Raw genomic sequence first — 27,351 nt, 5'->3', positions numbered from 1 at the left:
TTCATTTTTTTTTTGATATTTTTTCTTCCTATTTGGTAGTAAATAAAGAACATTAAAGTATTATAACATCGTGTCCTCACGACTCCCGTAGACCGTTTTTAATTGGTTGAAACACGATCAGGATATTAAGATATTATGTGGTAAAATTTTCCCATCTTCCCCACCCAACTATATATATTATTTTATAAGCTAAGAAAAGTTTGAATATTTACAAGCCACTTACCAACTGCTTCTTCAAGTTCATCATGCAGGTGATAAGGAATTAGAGGATCAGGTAAATTCCGTTGACTGAAGAACCAGGTTAAACTACCTGTTATCGTAGATACAGAAACTTCTGTTGCGTTGAACTCAATCGTATTGTCTGCAGAGGTAATAGATTACATGAGTGGTATTAACCATTTTTAATTAACAACAGGGAAAAAATATTTTGTATTGTATTTTTTTAGTAATTTGAAAAAAATTTATATATATATACATGTAGCCTGAGGTAGATATATTATGATGGCTGTTATAGTTGATCATTTTTTCTTCATGTTTAACATTATTACGCCATTGTAGAACACCCTATTATAACTGTTTTTTCTGAGAAACACATTGTTGGGAAGTCAATAAACTAAATATTGTTGTCGTAATAAAATAACCAAGATAATATAATTGAACAATTTTAGTTAAAAAGTGATTTACAAATAAAAGGGAAATTTTGTTAAATTGTTTTAATTGACTTTATTCTATTCTACATATAAGTTACCTATAGAAAACAAAATCTCTCTATATATATATTAGTAATTATTAGTAATTAGGACAATTAAATATATTTTCGAATAATAAAATATGTTGCCATAAATGTTTTATTCAAGCAATGTTTTATTATAACAGAAACATTGGCCTAATTTATTATTAATTAAAAATCTAACAAGGCAATGACCAGCTGGAGTTCGGAATTGTCATTCACATAGGTCATACTACCACATACATAAGTAATGTTGCACAAGCTACATAGTTATATATGACCTATGACACATGGGAGTAATTCATTTATAAATAAACAGTTGTTCCGTGTATGACTGCCACAACTACAAGTAACTATATACCAGCGTTTCTTAACCTTTTTTGGTCATGAACCTGTTTTTATAAATTTGTAAGAACTAATTTATGTTTTTATAAAAAAAAAAATTTTATATAGGTCTACAAACCGCAGTTTGAGACGTTATTTAGGAAACTGTCTATTTACAAACAAATAAGAGCAATCTTTAAACCGAAAATTCCAAATTTATAATATAATTAAAATAAAAGTAAATCGTTTCCGAAAAATAGAATTTTCAGTTTTTGCAAAGATTCTTACTTTAGTGTTATTTCTACCACTACAAGTACATATGTAACAATATACAAATCAAAACCAACCTTCATCAAATCTTCGAATTAAATTTTCTCTTTCTTTTGCGTTGGCAGGTATTCTGTATAATCCTTCAGTTGATAAACCTATGCAAACAACATTTAAATTAATAAAAAACGATTTTTAAAACTTCATGCACTAAAACTTATCATGTAGTAATACTGTCCTAATCCAACTCAAATTATTGTCTAGCACTGTGGCTCTATTGGTTATGCACTCGCATCACAACCAAAGAAAGCTGGGTTCAAAGCCCTATGGTGTTACCATTTTGGGTGCATGTATCTATGACCCCCCAAGCCCAAAAAAATGTCATGTATTTATAAACACGAGATATTCAGCCAGAATGAAAAGGGTTATAACTTTAAAATAGATAAGTAGTTATATTTTCTTTATTTATTTGTGATTAGGACAATTATTTATAATAATCCAAATTAATCATATTTATCTCTTGAAAAAAGTTTTTCAAATTAAACATCCAATTTAAGATTCTACTGTTTTTGCTACCAGTACCAGGCTGCCAGGGATAATATATTGTTAAGTAAAACTTAACTACTGCACTGACACATCAAATTTTATGGATATTTGGTTCAAAAACAACTGTTCCCCTGCGTTACAGCAAGACTTTTTCGGTGTAAAAATATTTTAATTTCTGATTAATTTTGATCAGGAAACAGAACATGTGAAGAAATTATTGGAAAATGTTAAAAAAACTCACCATAAGTTTCAAGAAACTGCACACACTTCTCCACAAAGAGTGGAACCATATGATTCAACCCTTGAATTATCTCATCCAAGTTTTTATTGAAATAATCCGAAACATTATGTTTGTTTCCGATTGCTACTGAGTTTGGGGGGTGTCTGGTTGATTGGTTTTGTTTCTGTTTTTCTTTATATCGAATACGTTGTTCTTTTTCCTATAAAACAAAAACATGATTGTCTTTGCATTTGTATACAAATTTACCAATCGATTTGAATTAATTTTGGAAATATTTTCCCATGGAATTTTAAAGAAATTAAATTTGGTAAAAAAGCATTTTTTTTATAAGTAAAATATGTATGTAAACAGTTTAGTTATAACTTAATTTCACAAATTCACACCCAACAACTTGATATATAATATATATATAAAGCCAACAACTTTTAACCCTAAACAAACAGAAACAAAATGCCAATCCACAACAGTTTTCTATACATAGCAACAAAGTTCTAATTCTTAACTTTCAATAGGCTTTAAATTGTTTCTCAGAATTATATAACTTTGCTGTCTGTTTGGTTGTCAGGACAGCACAAAATATCAAGACATACATAAGTATAAGAAACATAGGGGTAACATGGGTACGCAGAGTGTGGGTGTATCCTCTGTCTCGAGAAAATATCAGTGTCTTTATACACAGCGCATTTTAACAGGAACTTGTTACTTTGAAATGCAACCAATAAAATTTATCTTACTACTGAAAAAATACATTTGTTACCATGAAATGTATCATATCATAGGCTATATGTTAACTCCTAATATTGAATTTAAAAATACATAACATTGAACAAACACTACTGAAATATGTACAAAAAGTTACAGACACTATAAAGTAGACAGAGGGTAATTTATCCTCAAAGAGTTCATGACCAATAATTGGGAATAGTTTGCGTTATAGAATAAAGTAGTTTGTATTATACATGAATGAGATGACGCACGTTGTTGTTGTTATCATATTATGATTCATTACAACAATTCAGGAACTACATCAAGCTATTGTTTGAAATATTCCTTACAGTATTGTTAGATGTATTGGAATAATAATAAACTACAGACATAAGAACTAATGTAATATTTTTAAACAGCACTTAAATAACTAGCCCACTGGAAAAAAAAATGTTTTTTTCGGAATGTATTTGTTTTATATATTATTTTATGGTAGTGTAATTTTTAAAACCAAACACAGACAAAGTAAATAAGATGGTTATTTAACCGAAAATGTATAATTGCACCACTCATAGAAAAATTCTAAATAATCTAATCTATATATATATATATATATAACAATGAAGTAGAAATAATTACAAACCTGAATTACGATGTAATTGACAAATAACTGCACATGTCGTACCTCACTAATATCATACATATTATAACACCTGCATATTAATAACAATAAATTTCAACTGTTTTTTATAACTGTACATGTCTAATAAATCAACAGGTCTACATAAAAGGAAACGTAAATCTGTCTGGTACAGGGCTGACGCATTGCTCATACATTGCTACACCTCTTATGTGCGTTGGCGAACTATAATAGCAAATGTAGCGGAAATGCAACACAATGTAGCTAAAGGTGGCGGCGGTTGAAGGAAACAATAAAAACTGAATGATTTCCAGCGCATGGTCAGAATAATGTCAGGGCATCGCAAATGCCGAAGCATGCAACTACTCACACAAAGTGCTTCATAATCTGGTTATAACAGCCAACCTTTTTTAAAACTTGGTAAAAAAAAGTTTTGAAACGCGCAGCACTGAAAAATCATCATGTAACGAACTGAACTGAAATAACTAAAGTTGAGACAGGAGACATCATGAACGGATATATCCCACGCAATTACTGAACTATGAGACAAATTTAACTCCATTTTTGTACATAAGGAAAACTGCTATATTTTCACTAATTTTATCTTCAAAAATTGAGACTTGATATTTTGGAATTTGCATATTACGTGAATAACATTAACGTTACCACTTACTGCCATGTAAAGTTATCTAATCTATAGATATATAAAACAAATTATTTAAAATAAAAGGTAGGACTAAACAAATTTGTTAATATAAATATATTCTACATGCTTACTGCTTAAACATTTCAAATAATTATACAAATTTTTTTGAAATTATAAAAACTACAATATATGGATTTTCATAATAATACCAGCTGGTATGTTGTCCTGTCTCATGAAACTGTTCTTATAAACTATTACTAATGTTCCTAATAACCAATATAACTGTTGTATATTGTATAAAATGAATAACAAGTTATGGACAACTGATACTTCTTATTTAAAAGCAAAACACAAATAAACTGTTTATATCATATTGGTGCGGCTAGTAACTTGTCTCACTGCCAATAAATGCTGCAAGCTAAAATGCAATGTCTGAACTTTTTTAAACCTGTAGGTATGAGAGTGAGGCTCATAGGAAGACATGACAAACTATTGTATCTTGTATGAATATGACTAAACAAGCGTTTGTACTCCTTAGCACAAAATTTTAGGTATACAACATTAAAAAAAAAAAAAAAATATTAATACTTGTTCTTAATTTCTTTAATACAATTTTAGGAAATTGTTATTTGAAGTTAGAAATAATTGCTCGCTATACCTAATCTCATACATTCGGTATTGAGCACGACATACAGATCAAACCATTTAAAATGCCAGAGAGGCAGGGAAAGTTAGACACATGTGTTATGAAACAAAACTAACTTATTAATTTTATAGTTTACTGATTAATGCAGTGCCCAAATTTTTAGGGTAAGCCTGCCCACCCTGCCACCCCAGTTTTGGTGCCTATGAGCAGGAATAGTAGCAGATCCTTGTATACTAAAACTCTATTTTTTACCTTTTTCTTTTCCTCTTCTTTCCTTCTTTTTTCTTCTTTCCTCCATAATTTCTCATCCTTGGGAGTATGGGAGGACCTCTCTAAGAGTCCTTTTACCACGGAAGAGGATGAGAGGACGGAGGGACTAGGATGAAGAAGATCTTCCTGACTGGAGGTAAACCCTCGCCCTAAACTTACCTGTGTATAAAATAATAAAAGTTTGTCAATTCTAAAAGTTTCTCAATTCTATTTTATGTGGTTTATGTGGGCCAGTACTGGCCCATTACCCCCAACACCCAGAGTTGCTACCACATGAACCCCAAGATTGGCCCCAAATTAACCCCAACATTCGGCGTGCTACCGCATGAACCTCATAAAAATTTGTTCACTGAATGTAATGTAACTTGCTTTATTTTCTCATGGTTGGAAAATAACAGTTTTTTAACACGGGTGGTCTGTTTCATAAATTCTGTGCCAGCTCATGAGTTACCATGTATGTAACTTTATTGTTGACAATTTTAAAAAGAGGTTACGCTAACCAATGTGTTGCAGTGCCGGATAATCTAAGATGGTTTTAATTTTTAAGACAATATTTTGTTAACAATCAATTTTAATGCACACAGCCGTTAAAATAAAAACACCTGTATTTTACAATCACAACCAGTGGTGCAGCCAGGTTTTTTTTACATGTCGAGACCTCTTTTTTTTAAAAAGTATGTTTATTTTTTACTACGCCACTAATTAAAACCAATAGTGCCAAAACTTACAGTATCGTCATTCTTAGGAGCGTTGTACGACTGTGATAAAACATCGGCAGTTGAATGTCGTGATGATCGAATAGTAGGGGGGGTTGTAGCAGTGGGTGATTCAATGTCTGACGTCTTTAACGAACGTTTCATGCTCTTAGGTTGCCATTTGGAAATACTGCTGGTGATGGCAGAACTACGGGGCAGGTGGTTGCTTTTCTCACTAAAAGTACAAAATGTTATAATGGAAATTATAAATTTTGTTGTTAAATAAGGTATAGTAGAGTGGGGTAAGATGAAACATGTTTTTATTCTGCTTTTCTCGTCCTATTTGGTAGTATACAAAAAAAATAAAAAAATAAGTTCCCCATCTTAATGACTGTAAAACAGCATTGCTTATTGTTTAAAACACGATCAGACAATGCTCCTATAATTCTGTAAATACTATTTGTTTACCACCACAAGGGATAAAAAAGAGAATAAAACATCTTACCCCACCTACTATAAAAGCATAAAGAGCCCCCAAACCTTGATTCATCAGCTTTGCTTTCACTTTGCTTCCCTTGTTCAGATCCCGGAGGTAAAACACGGAATCCAACTTTGGTTGGGTCATGTACCGTCATATATGGGGGTTCGTGTGATGGTTCCGGGGCAAGTGTGTCCGATAGACTCTGTTGGCGGAGAAGCAACGCTTGTCTGACCTGTCGTGGAAACGAGGAATTAGTTTCGAACTGTAGACAGAGAAAACAATTTTTTTAATTATTTTTTATGCCTTGGAGTTTGTTAAAATCTTTTTTAAAAAATTGTTTTCATTTGAAAATTATTAAACAAAAAATAAAGTCAGTGCCAATGTATGTCAAACTATTTTTGGTTTATCTGTGCAGGTTTATTTGTCCTAGCAGTGCTTACCAAGTGCTATTTATAACACTAGTATCCTATTTCCTATTGTGAACCATATACAGTGGTTCGATTATACTCAACCCATTAGTAACCACTGGAGTGTAGACACCCCTACTATGATAACTGCTTTGAACCAGCTATCTTCCAACCAGCTATCTTTTACAAATCAAACACTTTTACTACTGTGCTATATCGTCACGTTTTTACGCCTAACAGACGAGTTCTAAATTGGAATTAACTATCGAAAGTCTCTCAAAGCTGGTACCATTAATTCACCATAGCTAAATAAAACGTTCTGCTTGTTTCTCATATTCACAACGACACGTAAGTTAGGCCGCACTCAATCTTTTCATATTATTTCACACTTGTGTTAATGTATCTTACTAATCCTATGTTTACTATGCATAGGAGCATAAATTGGTTAAATATATCATTTAACACAAACTGACCGGTTGTTTTTTGATTCCAGCAGCAACCCTGTTTAAGAGATCAGGGTTGAGTTTTCCCGGAGCATTTGTTGAGTTATTCGGGTAAAGGTGACTTGGTTGCGACGTCTTCTTAGTGTAAGGTTCACAATTATCATAGGCTGGGTTCATCTGAAACAAAAAAAAAGACAAAAATTAAATGAGAAAAAAAAATCAAGTGTAAAAATCACAGAAAATGAATACCCTAACAGTATTTCACATAGTTTTTAAGTGTTATTTTTAATTAAAATTATTTTTAATGTACCTTTTAAAATTTATGTTTGTGTATAATATGGTTTTAGAACGCTTTATAGCAAAAAAGGTTTAGAAGTTATAATATGCATAGTTCAATAATATATCACATTAACATAAAAAAAAATTTTAGGCCATTTGCTGAAAACAGAAAATGAGAGTTTATGCGCAATCCATACTTTTTACATTGTGCACATTAAAAATTAAAAAAAATACCGAAAACAGAAACTTAAACCATGATTTATGTGATTCGCATATGGTAATATCCTATAATTATTTTTTTAGCTTTTTTATCTGGTATAAAACGGGGTGTATTTTTGACATTTTGTCTGCATCTGGCAAGACTTAATCAGAAAAGAGAAATACAAAAAATTAGGTTATTTTCGTACAAAATTAGCTGCTAAAGGATTATTTACAAAATGCCTGGTAGCAAAAGTAACAGCATATGTAACATCACAAAACTATGCTTCACCTACCTCATTATCTATTAATCCAGCAGTTGGACTTGCACGTGGTGTTTCTGGTCTGTAATCATCACTGCCTACTTTAAACAAAAATAAAAAGGTGGTCAAACAATTTCTTTGTTTGTTTTAGAAATTTTTCGTAACATTACAAAAAAAAATCCAAAATCTGTGTAGCAGATATTCACTTACAAAATATCAAAAAACAAGCATTTATAAAACGAAAGTATTAAAAATACCTAAACACTTAGACTTATCTAAACCAATAAAGCAATAAAATTTATACCTTGAGATAAAATACATTATACATACCAATACCAACAGCCTTACGAGATTTCTACTTTTCTAAATATTATATAAAGGTCAGAACGACTGTGTAACTCCTATCCCTAAGCTATTTCGCTGGTTCCTCTTACTAAAATCCATGTCAAAGCTTATATAGGTGGTACAAGCCGATCTACTACCCAAAGTAAAGCAAATATGACCAAGATTAGTTAACGTTTAACTGGTCCAAAAATTGCCTTCAATCAGTGTTAGTCAACAGATGATTTCGTCATTGACCGTGAATGTGTCTTGTTAATACAACACCTACATATTTAAATTTGTGTCTGGTAATAACGGTTTTATATAATAAGCTTTCAGTTTTATAATTTGGTAAAAATATCCTTATTGAAAAATGTTTTTTTTAAACTACAGTGTTTCCAATTTTTAATGTGTCTGGCAAATCGTGGGTGAGGTCCTTGTCCAAGGCCTTGGATTTAGGCCAGATTAGACAGACACATTCAGAAATGTCTAGCAATAAGTGTTGTAAATAAAAAGTTTTATAAATTGATAATTTTTTTTTGAAAAATATTAGTAACTACAGTATTTTAGAGATTCTTGGTCTACACAAAAATTATATATGTAGAGGCCACATTTGCCCTTTACCCAGAAAACTAAATATGTAAATATGTTTTAACTGAAAGTGTGTTTTAACAACTGTTGTTTTGTCGCTATATCCTGTCTTTTCGTTTTAATTATATTCCAAACTACTGTAAACAAATAAACAAATAAAGTTTTGTTGCTATCTCTCTCTTTTGTTTTAACAATTTTACAATCTTTGCAACCATAATTGAAGAGACAAATATATATTATTATTTTAAAGCGGTGTATCAAAACAACTTCTTACTTGACCAAGTTGAACTAGGAGTTGCACGATCAGCATCACAGGTACTTGGACTTTCAGTATAAGTGCTTTGACTTGAAACATTGAAATGAAGGGAATTTGGAGGTGCGATATCACTGTCCACGTACGGAACTTCATAACTTGTTTTGTATTCGCCACCAAAACTCTGCAATATGCCAAAATATGTGGAATATGTCATTTTCGACTCCAGGTTTTGTTATACTCGTTTTTTTTCAGAAGCTGTAAGGTTTTTAAACTTTGGTGGTACTTATAGATCACATTTAGACATCTCTATTCATATGGGAATTTTTTTTTGTTGGTATGCCCCTTTAAAGCAGTAACCCTCAGGCTGATATTCCATAACCTTATTTTTGTCCATTCGAAATGGAAATAAAAACTGAGCTAGCTGGTAAGCAGTAAGAATTATAAAATAATGGAATAAAGATTAGGGTCAGAAATTAAAACAAATGATGATGATAAAGATTTTCAATAAATGAAAAAAGATTAAAAAAGTTTTAATTTCACCTTCCTCTCCGATGCAGATGATCTTGGAGTCGAACTTCCCGTTCCGTTTTCTTCTCGTTCGTCTTCTTTGACATCATCGTTGCTTTCGACAACAACCCGACTGATTCTAAAAAATTACCAAAATAATAAAAAGGTAAAGAAAACTCAACATAATACATTCTTTTCCTCTAAAACTGGTTCACTGCAATATTGAATATACAGAAAGAAAAAAAAAACATTTTTTAGATCTAAATCAACAAATCTGAACAAAACAACAAATCTTTATGAAATAACAACTCTGGGCATTTTTAAGAATAGTACATTTTAACCCCCGAGAAGTCAGGCATATAATAGGTTTATGTTTTTGTATAAATATAAAAAGGAGCCGTTATGAAAGTAATTTTTTTTAAATCCCAACGCAAAATTGTTAAATACTTTTTATTCCATTATTTTATTTTTCGTTGTCTTGCCTCTTTAACAACGTGTGGCCCAATAGGCCTGTGCACCCATAGTTAGCACCTTAGCAGCTTTGCCTACCTGTGGATAGCTTCAGTGTCTTCCTTATGCTCCCACGCATCTTTGAAGAAAGTGCTGTAAACTTGAGGCTGGTGTCGATGCTTGGACGAAGCGCTCACGAACTTCGCTTGCAGTTTGTCGGCAAGTGTGTTGCCGTCGACTACCAGCTGTCGAGCGATTTTGTTTTGCTGAAAAAACGCAGCCGCTGGAGGTCGCTCTTCGTTAGGGGAAACGCACAGCAGTAAAAGGGGGTACGCACTCGCTGTGTTGTTCGCAAACACCTGCAGGTATTAAATAGATAATAATTGCACATATATTATGTAAAAATAAGTATCATATAATAAACAAGAGTTAACATACTATAAATTTTAAAAACAGTCATATTATTTTATTGCTGAATAAGTAATGGTAAATTACTCACTAACTAAGTGGTTTCAAATTTAAACCTTGGATTATATTCAAATTCCATCAATACATAAGTATGGTGTCATTTCAGGCAGGAGATATGAGAATTGAGATAAAGAGAACTAACAAAACAACAACATAAACCTGAAAAGGGGGGTAATGAGCCAAATCTGCCCCCTTGACAATGACTTGTACCTCATAGAACTAACATATCTATCAACTATAATGTCATACCAATACCACAGTTTTAAATTTTTGTTTTAATATTCCTAATAGAATCTCACACCAACATTGCTTTTAAAAAATAAGATTGCGTTTTATAATAAATATTACCAATAAAATTGTTTTATAAGAAATATTATTAAATTGTTTCATAATAATAAATATTACTCAAAAATAAGCTTTTTATAAAAAATATTACCAAAAAAATTGCTTTTTATATTAAATAGTACTAATAAAATTATTTTTTATAATAAATAATACTAAACAAATTGCTTTTTATAATAAATATTTAAAATAAAATTGCTTTTTATAATAAACAGTTTTAAAAAAATTGCTTTTACCTTGAGAATTGAGAATGAGCTTTTCCTCATCGTATCATAAACAAGAATAAATCCATGCAAGGGGTGACCTTTGCTGAGTAAGTGTCGCGCACTTTGGTACGAAGTGAGTGTGACGGCGATCCGTCGCCGGCGATTACCAAGATAAGTTTCGATGACGACGGAGTCAGGGAGTTCAGCATCATCATCTTCCTCCTCTGTGTCCTTAGGTGGGCAGTCACGAAAGGAGGCGTGGTTAAGAAGAGGGAAAAGAGCGATCTCGGCAGCAGATAAATCTCCTACATTGAAAATATGAAAAGTTTGCCTTAAAACATTACCTGAATAAATGGAACTTACTTTAACCTCGCGCAGCAGAAACTACAGTGGTTATAACACTGGTGTTCACACACCTCGTGCCAGCTTACGGGTTACCATTTACGTTACTTTGTATGTGATTATTTTTTGGAGGATTTTTTTAATGTATGGCTGATAATTTGGACAGCCCATTAGTGACCACTGGGTTGGAGCAATTGTCGTTAAGTGTCTTACCCAAGGACACATACGCCCACAATGGTAGCAGCGACTATTTTATGTGTTTTAACTATTTCTTTAACACCAAAAACTCCATCTAGATCACCCCCTGACTGTTATTAATATTTTGTTGTTAACTTTTACCTTTCCTGGTGCACATGATGATCCTGAGGTCCGGGGAGAGTGTTCCATCCACTCCCACTCCTCCACTCTGATCCGGATCAACAGTGCTGTTCCTCCCGCTTCCAGCTCGCTCCTTGATTCCCTCGATAAGCGACCGCATCGCGAGTCGGATCTGAGATTCATGGAAGCGGCGATTGTATGCGTACTCCGGAGGAAGAACATCAATGAATGGACATCCGATCCGAGATGCCAATCTTTCTCCCGCATCCCGGAGTTTATGAACCTGAAAATACTTTTTAAATTTTATTTGCACTTATTTAATTTCGTATATACATATTAATATATAAATTTATTTTTTGCATATTTTTGAGACATTAATATACTATAAACAGTAAATCAGTAGGGCAAAAAGATGCTTGTATGCTTTTTCACCCATTATCTTGTTAATTACGATGTTATTAACACTTTTTCCTAAAAACGATTAATTCCTAAATATAATTTTTACCTAAAACCAATTAATTTTCTAAAAAAAAATTTCTAAAAACAAACCTCTTTTTCAGAGTTGGAATAACTAGCGAGCAATATAGAGACAGGCAATCCTTGGAAGGGAGGAGCTTCTGCTTGATCGGGAAGAGACATCACCGTGTTTTCCAAACTTTTCTCAATGTAACTAAAAAAATATGACACGTTATTATATACTATATTGTTTTGAATGCATTTATCATCTAAAAAAATACATTATCTTAAAAAATACACACAAAAAATCTGCACAACACTATCATACAGACAGCTAACAGCAATGATACAACCTGTTTTAAGCGTAAAACTGGAGTGCTAAAATTTATAATGTCTCTCCAATTACAAAAACTTACAGCCCTAAAATTAACATTGTAAAACTATATTCAAAAAAAGCTACACAAAACATTACCCACCGTAGAGACTCCATTGATGAGTAGACAGCAATACAACCATGGGGTGAAAACGATGAAGTCTTGAATGAGTTTGAGAGCAAACGTACATTACCATCAATACTACGAAGTCTTAACTGATGAATGCAACCATCTAATGTGTATTCGTCATCAGATGAATGTACCTGGAATCACGTTTTTATTAATTTTAGTTTATTTAAAAAAAAGTTTTTATCAAATTTGATCATTTTTTATTCATTTCTTTTGCAAAAAATGTTTTAAAATTTTACAGTTTTTACAGTTAAAGCAAGATTTTTTACCTTTGTTCCATTAAACTTGTGTTCAAATAATTGACTAATTATTTTTTACTAAACTTTTAGCATGTTTTGGAGATTGGGTACAATATAAGTTGCACACATAAAAGCCAAATCTGGCCTAAGTCCTAGGTCATTGGCAAGTACTTTACCCATAAAGAAAATTTGCAATAAAATAATTAACTATTTTACAAAACAAACTGCAAAAGATGAATGAATCTCTAACCATAAAAAATTACCATCAAAAAACATAGGTGTAGCAAAAAATGTCATCCTAATTTGTATGACTTTTTGCTTTTTTCGCTTACCGTGATTTCATTTGCTAGTTCATGAGACAAACCATCAGCACCAAGTAGGACAACATTCAATGAATCAGAACCTTCCTTCAGCTGCCACCTCAGTGAGGGAGATGGGATAAAACTGTTCTGGTGTTTTCCCGATTTTAAATCACGCTTTACTTGCAATACTTTACCCAAGCACTCTGACCCCCATGTGTCTACAGGGGGGTACAACGTTTCCGAGATGTGACGATTTAAAATTTCATCTCGTTGCTTAGGAAGTTTTGCCATTGCAATGTACCTGGTAAAAGAAATTAGGATCTTTAATATAGTAAAATATATAAAAACATTTTTACAGTTAAAAAAATGGAATAAGTATGCCTAGTAAAAGCTGTTTGTGTTTATCAATTAATTAACTTTTCATTTTTTTAAATATTTGTAAACTTATTCTCAATTTACTTTTTTCACTTTTTTTAAAACACAGATCTGTAGCCTAAGCCTAAAATACGAAATAACCTCTGTTTTGCCTATCCTAATCACACATAATATTAATAAGAAAAAAGAAACATAAAAATTGATTTTGGCTTAATTTACCAAATAAACATTTCTGCACCCAACAAAATGCTTACTATGACTACTATTATGTAGTAGACTACTACATACCCCCACACATATATACTTAATAATACTAATACATTATTTAAGCAACTTTCAACCTACTAACACGCAATATATCCACAGATCACATTGATAGGCAGTAAGACTGTTTCACTTACGATGTTTGATGCATATGTACGTAATTATTATTGTAAATAAACAGACAAAACGCAGCGAGGCTACACACTTCCTATCAAGCTAGAGCAGATCATAAATATTCATATACGATAATTAGAAGATGTGTATTGTGTGATGTGAAATAAAGAATAGGCAGTTACCAGCTATAGGTTTAAACACATACATATATAGAGACACATGTGTTTTAAGCAATTTAAATATAGTACTGTGGGGTAAGATTGGATGCCGTTGCACTTAAATCCCATATTTTCTGATAGTTTTTAACAATTAACATTTCTTTTTAACAAAAAAAGAGTCGCGGGGCTATGAATAAAAAATTCTGCTAATATTCTTTGTTTTTTTTTACCAAATGGAAGGAAAAAAATTAAAATAAAAACATGTTTCATTTCATCTTACCCTACCCTACTATACTTAGTAATACAACTTAATAGAATAAGGCTACACCTTATTTTTCCCAAAAAGCAGATAATCAGATAACTCCAATGTTTTGGAATGTATAATAACATGTCTAAGCAATTTTAAACACTATACAAGTTACACAGTATAAGGCAACTCCACAGACAAACATATAATTAAATTCTGGATAACTTATGCCTTATACCAACTGTATAGTGCGAAAATCTATGAAAAAAAATATATAAAGACCTCCAGTTGTCTACTATACAATTATCTTGTTTCTCTTACCTAGGATCTTCTTTTAATGCATCATGACAAGATGCAATGCCTTGAATATCCATGTGTGTTCCGTTATTGTTAGAAGCAAAAATATCCAATTTCTCCCACAGCAGTTCCTGGAAGTTGTCTTTAGCTTTTTCAGTAATTTCAGTCTGTAAAAAATCCGTGATACAACAGAATTTAAAACAAAATATAGTCTTTTGAAATATTTTTAGTTTTATGCACTTGTCTGAAAGTCAATATTATAAGCTGTACTTGTGTTACAAAATTAATATGATGGATTTTTAAATTGACTACTTTTTTTAATACACAATTTTGTGCATTGTGTTGTTATGTGCAGACAGTGCAGTTATATGGACAATTTGCAATATATCATGTCAATTAAGCAAGGCAAGCTAATAAATAAAATTGAATCTGCACCTATTATGGCTTTATTATGGTCATATTCTTTATATAGCATTATATCACATACAAATTTTTTATTGTTTTTTCAGAATAAGAAACCACACCTGAAATTGCTCATAAATGGTGGACAATTCATTTTCACTTATTTCATTAAAGAAATTGTTTTGTTTGAAAAACTTCGCCACCTCGTCCCATTCCCTGCCAGGAGTTACCTGTAGTATGAAAAATATTAAGGTAAAACCCTGCATTGGCAGTCAGAGGTTTTATTATAAGGTAGGAATTTGAATATTTTTTCTACTTGTTTATAATAGGAACACTTATACAGTAATATACATGCTTTTTAATGAAGCATACCAAGAATAAAATAAAATTTGTATATGGATAGATCATAGAGATGCTCAAATGTGATCTAAAGGTACCACCAAAGTTTTAAAAAACGAAACACAATCCAGGTACTAAAAAAATTGGTTGGTATACCCCTTCAAGTAGAACTTAATTTTGAAGTTTTGAACTTTTTTAGTTGATGCAGTTATTTTCAAATCACAATATTGTTTTAGTGCAATAATCAATTTACCATTTTGGTAGCTTGCATTTTGACATACAACTGCAAGATTCTATAATAATATTTTTTGACCAAAAAAATATGACAGAGTTTTAAAACCTCATCTAGAATAACACAATAATAAATCTGATAGTTAGTTTAAATAAAGAAACATTCATATAATGATAAAACTGAAATCTTCGCATTCAATGCAACTAAACACAAAACAAAACTGGCATTACAATGATACGACTGACTGTAATGCTTACGTATCTAAACAGTGTTATCAGTTTAAATATCTAAATCGATAAAAAAAGTCCAAAACCGTTTAATAATCAGTTATTGAAAAAAAAGCAAAAAATTAAAATACTTTTTACAGTTTATTTTCTAGCGCATAATAATTTTTACTGTGTATATGTTTTATTGAGGATAACAAAAAAAGTTGCAAATGTTTGACAGAGAACACTGGAGTTCTTTGAAAAATGAAGGATGTTCACTTTTCTTGTCCGTCACTCAATGCAACATTTGAGGTATAGAACAGAAAACACAATGCAAACTTAAAGCAAGCACTTTATGTGTAATATTACATAAAAAAACTATTGTTACTTTGTAACTCAATATATATTGGAAATTTGGATGTATTGGAAATTTGGATTTTAAAATAGGAAAAAATGTTTCGATTGTTTAGAAATATTTTCAACTTCTAGGAACTTCTCTATGTGACAACATATGTGACATTTAACATCTTATTAACTCAGATCTATGTAGGTGGCAACCATTTTGTATCTCCAACAATATGCTCCAATATGTGTGTGTATAGGAAATAAAAATAATAGCCTGCTAATCTATGATAAAAAATGGACGAATACAAAAAATCTAGACCAAAAAAGGTTTATCATTTTTTTAACGACTGCGCAATTGGAAAAACTCTTTTGTTATATTGTCAAGGAAAGAAACCTAAATACTTTAAGTTTCTTACACAACAAATACGTTTAAATTAATTCTGTTCAACATATTAAAATAGTTTAAGTTTTATTAGGGTAGTTATGGTGTCTAATTTTTAAATATGCAATTCTGCAGATTAATGTTTTTCCTAGTGTATGTAACTACATCAGTTTGCATGTATAAGCATGAAATAAAGCATAGGCCTTATACAAACATTTGATAATGTAGTAAATAAGTTAAAATACCTTTGTATGAATCATATGATCAGATATATTTTGTTGGTGTTGACTAAACACGGATGGTAGCACATCATTTTTTTGGAATATATATATGATGTTTCAATTTTCAATATTATTGTTGATAAAATATTTTAAATTCTTTTGTCTATATTCTATATTCAAGCTGAATAAAAATATATATATATATATACATGTATATTAATATGTAAATAGCAATTGTACCAATATTTCCCGTAACATGGAACGAATGTTATAAAACAGACATTGTAAAACTGAAAGCATTCATGTACATAACATTGTACAGTGTCTTACTCATAACATACATATTAGAGTACGTGAGATTTGGAAAATACCACAGATTCCTAATATATATGCTTGTATTTTAGCTCCTCAATTTTGTTTAACACAGTTTCTACTTCTATTAAGGTTTTCTTTGTCAGAAAAAAAAAACAGGCTACACAGCAAAAAAAAGAGCCAAAAAACAAGTACAAAAAGAAAGAGCCAGAATACAAGTATAATATTATAATATACCTGGCACGCTGGCAGCAATATAAATTCTTAATATGTTTGATTTGAATCCTTGGTAGGACTTGTGTAACTGCCTCATGTTTAGTTGCCAAGTTACTGATATGCGAATATAATCAAGTCATATTTGCTACTGACTGACCAATGTCACACTGGGTGACTGGTGTTCAGTTTGAACAAACATGAAATTGTGTGATACATTGAAAATAAATCTTGTTATATGCTTATTTAATCTTTTAGGGCAGTGCAAATGTTTAAATACAATATATATATAAATAGTTAAATATAAATAGTTAAATTATGAGGTCTTTTTAAAATAAAACAACAAAAAAATAAAAAATAACGTCAAATAAAAGGATGAACTTATAAGAAATATAATAAACAAAAATAAAATGCCGAAACTAAAATGTCTGCCACGCAATTTCTTACCTCTTAACCATAATCGCACATAAACTGCAAATCTAGCAAATATAGAATGAATTGCTCTTAAACAAATTAAAAGTATATGTATAGTAGGGGAGAGAAATATGGAACACATTTTGATTTAGCACATATGATCCAAATATCCTGCGTATTAAACAATTAATAACAGTCTATGTGAGTTGTGAGTTGTGATAATACGGTTTTGCTACTAAATGGGTTGGAAAAATAGAATGAAAAGGTGTCCCATCTACCCCCACCCTACTATATACTTGTTTTGGCATAGATTGCATTGCAGTTAAGTAGGCATATGAAACAGAATGTGGCAATATTTGCGAATTTTAGCTAATTCATAAGCTTAGCTAACAGATGAATGGGAAACATACATAGTATTTCCAATTTTGAGAAGCATTTTACCAAGTTAAGCTGCTAAACATATTATACAAGGTCACAAAATCCTATTCAAAGTATGCTATTTAATAAGTCACTAATAAAACCGGTTACCTTTAAGCCAAGTACCAGCATAAAAACTGCTACTTTGTTACTATTTTTAGCAACATTTCCCCTGTTTTCGTTTTATGATAAAAATTTACTCATAAAAACTCTTAAAATTTTTAACAAAAATGAAACACAAAATTTAAACAGTGCTAAAATGAAACAGTATTAAAAGGCTACTATTAAATACACCACTGCCAATCCTATTTACCTCTTGTAAATGTAAAATGTTGAAAAATGTGTTTTTATAACTAATTGTTTATTAAAAATGTTACAAACAAGGTAAAACAACACCAAATTTCAAATGTGTTTTTCCCATATACAAGACCGTCTTATTTGGTCAAATAAATCGCATTGCTTCCAGCCATAATCTATTGATTTTGCATTTTATAAACTTTAACTTCAAATGTGACAAAACAACAACAAAGTGCTGACACAGCAATTTTAGAGCAATATATAACACTAACACATACCGTGACATACTGCCTTTAAGAACTTTGTTATTCATTTTTATCTCCCTAAGTGACATATGTGATAACATTTCCAGAATCATTTAATATTTGTAAGTCTACTAACATTAGAGATTTTTTATAACAGACTTAATAGTAAGATATAAATATGTTATTTAATCGGGTGTTTTAAAATTTTACTGATAAAATATATTGTGTATTAAGCATTCAATATACTACTCACACAATTAGGTTGGGAAACATCGTTTTCGCATATGTTTATTTAACAGTAGTTAGCATTGCATACATTGGCAATGGTATGAACCCTAACATAGTAAATATGGCAATATACAGTAAAGTTTTCAATTCATATTCTACATATTTATATTTAACTTGCAAGAACCTCGCCCATATAGAATAAAAGAATAAAATTTCTATTCAACCACTAAGCCCTATTTATTAATAAGGTATGAAGCCAATTATTTTAAGTTAAATGTCTAAGAAAGGATGTTTTTTATGTTTATTGATTTTCTTTTTCTGGAAATGTCAGTTCATCTTGCCACAATTTATGATTTGCTTTTTAAGGCTAGGCTTTATTCAATGGTAAATGCTGTGCCTATTTTGTAAATTTTTTTTGCTAAGACTGTTTCTTATTTATGGATAAACTTTGAATAAATGTGCAGTGTTTGCAAGCATATAAATATACTAAATTCATATATACATCACTAAAATTCTTGCCAAGCCCCCTACGCATAAGAAATGTTAAGAATGAGCTGCAAAATTTATCCATATTTCTACTTAACTCCAAATTTTACATTTTTTTTTATAAAAACCAGCTTTGTCTCAGAATCTGGAGTTTTAACAATCATCTATATTTTACTTAACTTTCAAAATTTTACATTTACCAAAAGTCTCAACTCACCTGCGGAGAATGAGCCAACATCTCCCGGAACTTATCTTTCACTTCACATCTTCTTTGAACAACTTCCAGCTCCTGGCGATGAAACCGGAAGATCTGCTCCGCCTCCAGAGTGAGGAGGAGTTCGTATGGAATCCTCCGATCCTCGAAGGAGTTAATGTGCTTATGTTCATACCACGGAACAACGGGACGACCTCCGGTATCTGAGTTTATTGAATCCAAAGAAACAATCCAACTGAAAAAATACCAAACATTTACATTAAAATTTAAAATAGAATGTAATGGTATAGTAGGGTAAGACGGGATATAGTTTTAAACACTTTTCTCATTCTATTTCAAATTTGGTTTAGTAAACAAAGAATATCTACAAAATTAACTGTATTATCGCAAGTTCGCAACTGTAAAAGAGCATTGTTAATTCCACAATCAGCAAATATAGGATGTAAGTGTTACTGATATCCCATCTTACCCCACACTCTCACAGTACTATATTTTTTAAGTTTAATGTAAACCATTACTGTTATAAAGGGTTATCACACGTTAAATTATCTTTAACAACAGTTGCAAACAAATATGCTTACGTTAAATACAACTTGTGCATGTTAATATAAAACAAATTTATACAAAATAAAACACAAATTGGAAAGTTTAAAAATTATTTTAAAACATAAATGATAATCAAACCATATTTATAGACAGTACACTATTCAACTTATGTATCTACGTTGTAATGTAGAATATGAACATCTACAGACAAATTAGTTACTCATTAACTAAAATGATAAGCACGAAAGTGGTACATTAATTGATGGTGACCCTAAAGAACTGTAGCATGCAGTTAAAGAAGAAATATGGAGTAAAATATGCGTAAACACATTTTTAGAAATAATTTATAAACTTTGAACTTTTTACAATTTTAATTTTATATTTGTCTTGATATTTTAGGAAAATACATAACACTCACAGAGGTGTACAGACTGTACAGTTAACATAAAAAAGGTATAAATGATATTTTACATCCGTGTTTCAAGAAAAATCAAAACCTGGCAGCACTGTGTTGGCACAGTGACGCAACCAAGAGGGATGGCTCAGGAGTAACGACTCCTACACTTTTAAAAAATAATAAAAAAAATATTTTAACCTTTTTTGGTTGAACATCCTTTTTTCTGGCTGTGCCACTAGTAATACACGATATTTATATATATATATATATATATCATTTAAGGCTAACCTGTCAAATTTCGGGTTCTTTGACATGAGCATGAGTGTGTCATTCCATGTTGGTCTCAATGAAACAACATTAGGTAGAATAAGTTTCAACGCACGTGGAAGGTAATGAAGGTACTTGCTTTGTAGCTCACTCCTGTATTCGTCTCTTAATCGATTCACATGCTTTCGAAAGATCTTGGAAGCAGCATTTTTACCTGTGTGTAGCATTATATGGTTAAATACTGCACAAGAGAACAACTATGGTTAAAGTAAACAAAAAGGACAGCATATTATTTGATTTTTTTCTTTAAACTGTAATGTATTAAGAATATGGAGCGTATTTTACCAATAAATCATTGGTAGTTGTTTAAAACATGACTAGGTAAGCAGGAAATGAGGCTTAGGAGCTTTAGCTTAAGGTCCCATATCCCATCTTACCCCACAGTACTAGACATAAATATATAAATTGTTGTAAAAAAAATAATAAAAGTGTGCATTTATTATAATTCCCTGACACACGGATTGAAACACTATAATGGCAACAACAGCTGTTCCATTTTACCCTCTAAATCCAAAAAGCGTTGATAATCCAACTCATTTTCAAGTATTTTTCTTGCAGTGGTCCACGATTCATCATATTTTACCACAGTATGTGCAAGTAACGTCTCCAACTTCTTCTTTGCATCTTTTAACAATTCCTTTCTCACTTGAGCTGCGTCTTCAAACGAAGCAATCTAGAATGGTTGTTGCATTTTTATTTTTAACATAAACTTATAATATATACAAATATAATATATACAAATATAATATATACAAATATATTTATAAAGATTTAAAGTTTTGAATTAATCTATTTGTGTAATTTACGGCAGTTTTTGAGGTAAATTCCAAGTGCGTGTGCATTAAAATATAAGCAAACGAATCAGCATACAATGATATAGTAGGTCAGGGTAAGATGACCACAAGTTATTTTCTAAAGTGCTTTTATTTTTATTATTTAGATACTCATTTAAACTTATCTGGGTGGTTTTACAAAGTGCGCACCAAAGTAAATTAGAATATTGCTAAAGAAAAAAGTTAAAAAATATTATGGAAATATGAGATAGTATATAAATATTTTGTTGACTATTGTAAGTTAACTGTTATACCCCACTGCAGTACAGCAATTGTGTAATACAATTTTCACATAAAAAAAAATAATAATTTTACAAATTATTACAAGATATTTTTAAAGTCGACATAGCTTCATAATTTTGTATGCAAATTTAAATAAAACTGTACCTTCGATTTTGAGCGAGACTTATCAATGAGTTGAGCGAGGTTAAGAAATGCTTGAGTAACATTAATGTTCTCTGAAGCAGAAGTCTCCACAACAGGTATCCCACTGCTACGTTTTCCACCACAGCTTGCAGCAAACTTCATTGCTTCAGCAACAAATGGGTTGAGGGCTTCGTCACATTTTGTGAGCGCAAATAAAATTGGTTTCTTCGTCTTAGCAAGGTAGTGGTACACGTTTTGCACAAAACGAACCTGTGAAAAAAAGAAAGAATGGTTATTAAGCAACGGCCGGGCTTGAGTAGATTAACAAGAGTGTATGTATCCCAATATATGTATGTATATACCAGATAGATAGGCTAAATACATAGTTTTTTCACTTTTTGCAAAACTTACTTTATTTTTAACATTGATGGCCCAATGATCGGCAAGGTATTATATAACGTGTTACATCTTAGATGTAATTCATTCTAAAATGGACTTTTAAAGCCATAAACATTAACCCAAACCTATTAAGGCTTTAACTCGCATTCTTAACTGCTAAACCGAACATTTTTATTTCAAAACGCTCATGCAACAAGAAAAACATTTAGGAAAAAAACTTGGCAGAATATGAATATCTAAACACGGATATACATTATGATATCTTGATTTCATTAAATAATAATGCGTATATTTCAAAATCAATTGAACATGGTATGAATATAGTATGGACATAGTACAAGAACAGTATGATTAAATTTATTACTTGGCCAGAATATCAAAAATTTAGTACAAATAATTGCACAAAAAGTTTTAATAATAACATTTCAGTGTGTTGTACTTTTATCATTATAAGCAGCAGATACAAAACCATAATTAGAGACATAGGCCAAACATGAAGTCAATTGTTTAGACAGGGGATATAAACAGTCAGTTTATGAAGATAATAAAGGCCAGCATGCGCTTGTTATATTGTTTGCCTTTATTATGAAGAGTAACAGCCAATTTAGAAGGTTAGTACAACACATATATTACAGGTTAATATGGTGTCACACGCAATGTTATAAACTCACGTAATTTGTCTGACTTTTATATTATAATCTGATTTTTTATTTTAATGGTTGTTTGTTATCACTTATCATACAAGTGATTTATAAAATTTAAAAAGTACATGTTTATTAAATAATTGTTTTGACACTTTTTTTATAGGTATAGGCTATACCGTATAGCCTATGTATTTTTATAAGTGTCACTCACTAAAACAAAATTAAAAAATTATTTATTGAATCGGCATAATGAAAAATCAACAAAACACAGACCTGATCATCTATTGTTCGATATTTGACAAAACTGACGTCAAAACAAAGGATGAAACCATCAATGACAACTTTTCCTTCTGGCATCAATTTAACGTCGAAGTCTGACTCAATGGCAAGTTGGTCGGTACAAATGTACATCATTTTTTCTGCTGATGAAATCTAAAAAACATGTGATGATTCATGGGTTGTGAATCAAATCATAAAATCTGATACCAGAATCACCCACACAATGGTCTGTAGTCTGTATCGTATGTAATACACAATTACACAAAGCAACTTGTTAGCTTATTCATATAAAAATGAAAATTTCAAGGCCCAAACAACGGTGTGTCAAAATATATAAATGTTCTGTGAAACCATTTTGCCCAAAACATTGAATTTTTACATCCCCCTTATGGCTATACAATAATAATAGCAAAACAAACAATGGTAAAATAATGATTACGTCCTTGTAGTGACAATCCGTATTACAGTTTAAGCTAAGTCCAAAAATCAATAGGTTAAACATTAAGCCAAATGAGATATCTTCTCTTGCAAGCAATGACATCATCTAACATCTTATAGCAAATAAATCAATACCATTAGACAAAAGGTAATCAGAATAGCAATTTACTGAAGAGTGTCTTGGACCTTTATTCACATGCATCATGCATGTTATATGGCTTGCTTTTACTCCATACAACCCACTAGGCTACTTAAGTCATAATTTCTGCTTCTGCTTTAATGATTAGAGTAGGGTGGGGAAAATGGGACACTTTTAACACATAATACTTGAATATCCTGATCGTGTTTTAAACAACTAACAAAAGTGTATGGGAGTCGTTAGGATAGGATTTTATAATTCTTTGAATGTTCTTTGTTTACTACTAAAACCGACAAGAAAATAGAATGAAAAAGTGTCTCATCTTCCCCCAAGGCCCCAACCTCCTATATATAGGGCCATAGGCCTATACATTGAAATTGTTAAAAGTCTACACCACTTTAATAATATTCTGAGAACATTTTGGCTAAAGCATTTTCACAATAGTTAAAGTTACATACATTCCTTATTTAATACAGTCAGTTTAATATATAGGTACCTAGTTTAAGTCCAAAACAATTTAGTTTTGTTACTACAATAAACCAATTATTTTCTACTGTTACCATTTAACTCTAACAGTTTTAACTGATCCACATATTTAGGTATCCGGCATATATATATAGGGCATGTATATATAGGGCATGTATATAATCTTTATGTATATATAGATTCCCTACCTTGGTTTGAGCACATCTTTTAACATAAAGTTGATTTGATGAGGAACGGTGAGGTTGATATGATTGATCATCAATAAATTCGGTTTGCTCAATTACATTAAATTTGTAATCAATTCCACTGTCATCCTGAAAAAGTAGAAATAAAATATCTATAATGTATATATATTTATATACCTTATACATATAGTAGGGTGGGGGATGGGAAAACTTTTCATTATATTTTCACCTCCCATTTGGTAGTAAATAAAGAAAACTCAAAGAATTTTAAAACTGTACCCTCAGGATTCGCATAAACTCTTGTTAAATGTTTAAAACACAATCATAATAGTTGGATATTATGTTCTAAAGGTGTCTCCTCTTTCCCTCCCAACTTTATATAAAATTTTTTGGGGGGAAAAACATTGAAATTCCCAACTTTATATAAAATTTTTTGGGGGGAAAAACATTCCCAACTTTATATAAAATTTTTTTGGGGGAAAAACATTGAAAATTTAGTTAACAATTAACATTATCTTCAAATATAGTCAAATATAGCATTTATTTTAATTAAACTGAATATTTACAAAACACAAGTATATAACAGTGAAACTACCTTTTTTGTAACGTCACCCCAGAATAAGAAGTGATCGTTGTTGACAACCCTGCCACCAAAATCCGACTGACTGAGGACAGAGGTATGATCAGGGTAATAGTTGTCGGCTTCCTCACGAACAAACCGGTTACACAGGCATGATTTGCCAACCCCACTTTCACCTTTTATCTGAGATTAAATATAGCCTTGATCAAGCAAATATATATTCATTTATCTTGAGATAAAAATAGATGAAAATCCTTTGTAAGAACTTTAAGAAGATTAAACTATTAAAGCAATGGTAGCTTCATCAACTGTAGCTTTCAGCATGAACAGTCATCTCCCAACAGCTTGTAATCTTGTATATGTACATGAAAGTAAAGTAGAAATTTTATATTTGTTCTGTTATGCAGAAAATTGAAAAAACAGGAAAACAGGTGTTACAGACATTTTGACCAATTACATAAACTATTTACTATTCAGCTATTTCTTGCAATTTAAGTAAATTCAAATATATGAACTCTCAAACAGTATTGCAATGCAGGCAAATTATGTTTTGTGCAATGTTGCATCTAAACTGTGACACATTACCATCAACATCAAGCCATCACATGACTAAACACCTTACTACACATCCTACTACAAAAAAAATATGTGCAGCAACCACAAAAACACAGTAAAAAATCTTAAACATTCTGTTTCTTCAACCAGAATGTAAATCACAGTAGAAGTTACAAGTAAAATAAATAAACACCAAAAAATAATAAGTTTGGTAGACCAGTTTGCAAAGCATGACAGGTGCACAAGTGATTTTGTTTCCAAAATTTTGGGTATGCCCTCTATAATTTTTCTATGTACGCCAAATAATTAAACAGGGAAAAAAATATGCAATAAATTAAGTAGGATTTCCTAACGTGGCTTGATAATGTATGTGCTTGCACGCCGAAATTTATTAATAGCACATCCGCGAAAAACAACCGTCTTGCACATGCGAAGATCAAGTTAATTAATATAACAAAGAGAAAGAAACTAGCAACAAAACGACAGTCGTTAATATACACACACATAGGTAAATACTTCTCGAATAAAAGAATCAGACAAAAGCATGGCTGCTGAATTCACAACAAACCTGTTCTGTTCCAGATAGTCCAACAACAGCAATGTTGAATACACTCTTTCTCTTTTCTTTTGACATCGCATCACAGTTGCAATATAATAAAAACGAAAGTCATTTATACTCACTCACTCATAAACCTATAAATTTAATAAAAACAGGGTAAAACAAAAAATAATCACACACGATTTACAAAAAATATTTCAGACTGCTACATTTTTAAGCTGTTTAGGTGAACTAAAACTCGTAAAACATACGCTTATTTTATAAAGATGTTTTAAACCTAAAAACATTTGGCTGCAATCTCACATTTTAACAAAATCTTTATTTGGACAATAATGATGTCTTGTCACGGTGTCGAACTCCGTGACGGATTTTACGGAACGTTGTTTTGGCGGAATATGTCTCGCACATGAAAAATTGAACAGCTCAGGCCTGGTTCTTAAAGCTTTAGTTTCTCAGTGTAAGGTTTAAACTAAGTTAAAACAGCATTTTTTTGTAAAATATGTAATACATCAAAATTTAAATTGTTAATTAGTACATTTACTAATCATAATAAATTCCGTATGTTTACGGAAAAACCATTTAAATGCAATACAATACAATATTCTACAACAACCCTAAATTAGGAATGCATTTATTAATAAAAATTCATTTGGTTACACCCCAAATGTATGTTAGGTTACAAACCACTATTTGACCATAACCGTACGCGTGGGCAAGATTAACTGTCGCTCACCTGAGTGCTGATATCGGAGCACTCATTAGTTTAAAGTGTAATTTACGCGGACCAAGACATTCTCAAGGTTGGCGTTTCTATTAAACACGCAAGTATCGCAAGTTTTACTGCAATTTTAATTACAAAGGTACAGCATACGATGAGCAGTAAGGTGGGGGAAGACGGAACACCTTTAATACGTAATATCCAAATATCCTTATCGGGTTATAAACATTTAACAACGGTCTATGGGAGTCCTGAGGATACGGTTTTATAATTCTGTAACTGTTCTTTATTTACTAACAAATGGGACGATAACATAGAATGAAAAGGTGTCCCATCTTCCCCCACCCTACTATAATATTCAAACATTCGGATAGTATTTTAAACAGACGGTCTTTGGGAGTCGTGAGAAT

The 27,351-nt window shown here is 31.1% G+C and overlaps 1 protein-coding gene across 2 annotated transcripts in view; it reads right to left on the bottom strand.

Moving 5' to 3' along the window:
* Positions 1 to 26,378, bottom strand: part of LOC149727824 (rho GTPase-activating protein 5-like) — a 28,014-nt gene extending 1,636 nt beyond the window's left edge. Inside the window, exons 1-26 of one of the 2 annotated variants that reach the window (XM_089889263.1) lie at positions 26,233 to 26,378; positions 25,125 to 25,292; positions 24,533 to 24,658; positions 23,276 to 23,434; positions 21,981 to 22,229; positions 21,262 to 21,433; positions 20,722 to 20,914; positions 19,494 to 19,725; positions 15,062 to 15,169; positions 14,562 to 14,704; positions 13,113 to 13,383; positions 12,515 to 12,675; positions 12,132 to 12,252; positions 11,604 to 11,865; positions 10,953 to 11,227; positions 10,006 to 10,265; positions 9,490 to 9,595; positions 8,968 to 9,130; positions 7,815 to 7,882; positions 7,072 to 7,218; positions 6,251 to 6,423; positions 5,744 to 5,945; positions 4,998 to 5,174; positions 2,109 to 2,307; positions 1,402 to 1,479; positions 224 to 361 (exon numbers count right to left, since the gene is read on the bottom strand). In XM_089889263.1, the coding sequence (XP_089745389.1) occupies positions 224 to 361; positions 1,402 to 1,479; positions 2,109 to 2,307; positions 4,998 to 5,174; positions 5,744 to 5,945; positions 6,251 to 6,423; positions 7,072 to 7,218; positions 7,815 to 7,882; positions 8,968 to 9,130; positions 9,490 to 9,595; positions 10,006 to 10,265; positions 10,953 to 11,227; positions 11,604 to 11,865; positions 12,132 to 12,252; positions 12,515 to 12,675; positions 13,113 to 13,383; positions 14,562 to 14,704; positions 15,062 to 15,169; positions 19,494 to 19,725; positions 20,722 to 20,914; positions 21,262 to 21,433; positions 21,981 to 22,229; positions 23,276 to 23,434; positions 24,533 to 24,658; positions 25,125 to 25,292; positions 26,233 to 26,298 (4,417 nt within the window). In that variant the 5' untranslated portion in view covers positions 26,299 to 26,378. The remainder of the gene's footprint in view (positions 1 to 223; positions 362 to 1,401; positions 1,480 to 2,108; positions 2,308 to 4,997; positions 5,175 to 5,743; positions 5,946 to 6,250; positions 6,424 to 7,071; positions 7,219 to 7,814; positions 7,883 to 8,967; positions 9,131 to 9,489; positions 9,596 to 10,005; positions 10,266 to 10,952; positions 11,228 to 11,603; positions 11,866 to 12,131; positions 12,253 to 12,514; positions 12,676 to 13,112; positions 13,384 to 14,561; positions 14,705 to 15,061; positions 15,170 to 19,493; positions 19,726 to 20,721; positions 20,915 to 21,261; positions 21,434 to 21,980; positions 22,230 to 23,275; positions 23,435 to 24,532; positions 24,659 to 25,124; positions 25,293 to 26,232) is intronic. The other variant, XM_089889264.1, reaches the window with a different exon arrangement.
* Between the last annotated feature and the right edge of the window lie 973 nt (positions 26,379 to 27,351).

Source organism: Ciona robusta, chromosome 11 (genome assembly GCF_009617815.1).
Source record: "Ciona robusta chromosome 11, ASM961781v2".
NCBI lineage: Eukaryota > Metazoa > Chordata > Ascidiacea > Phlebobranchia > Cionidae > Ciona > Ciona robusta.
This window is presented reverse-complemented; position numbering and strand designations above follow the sequence as displayed.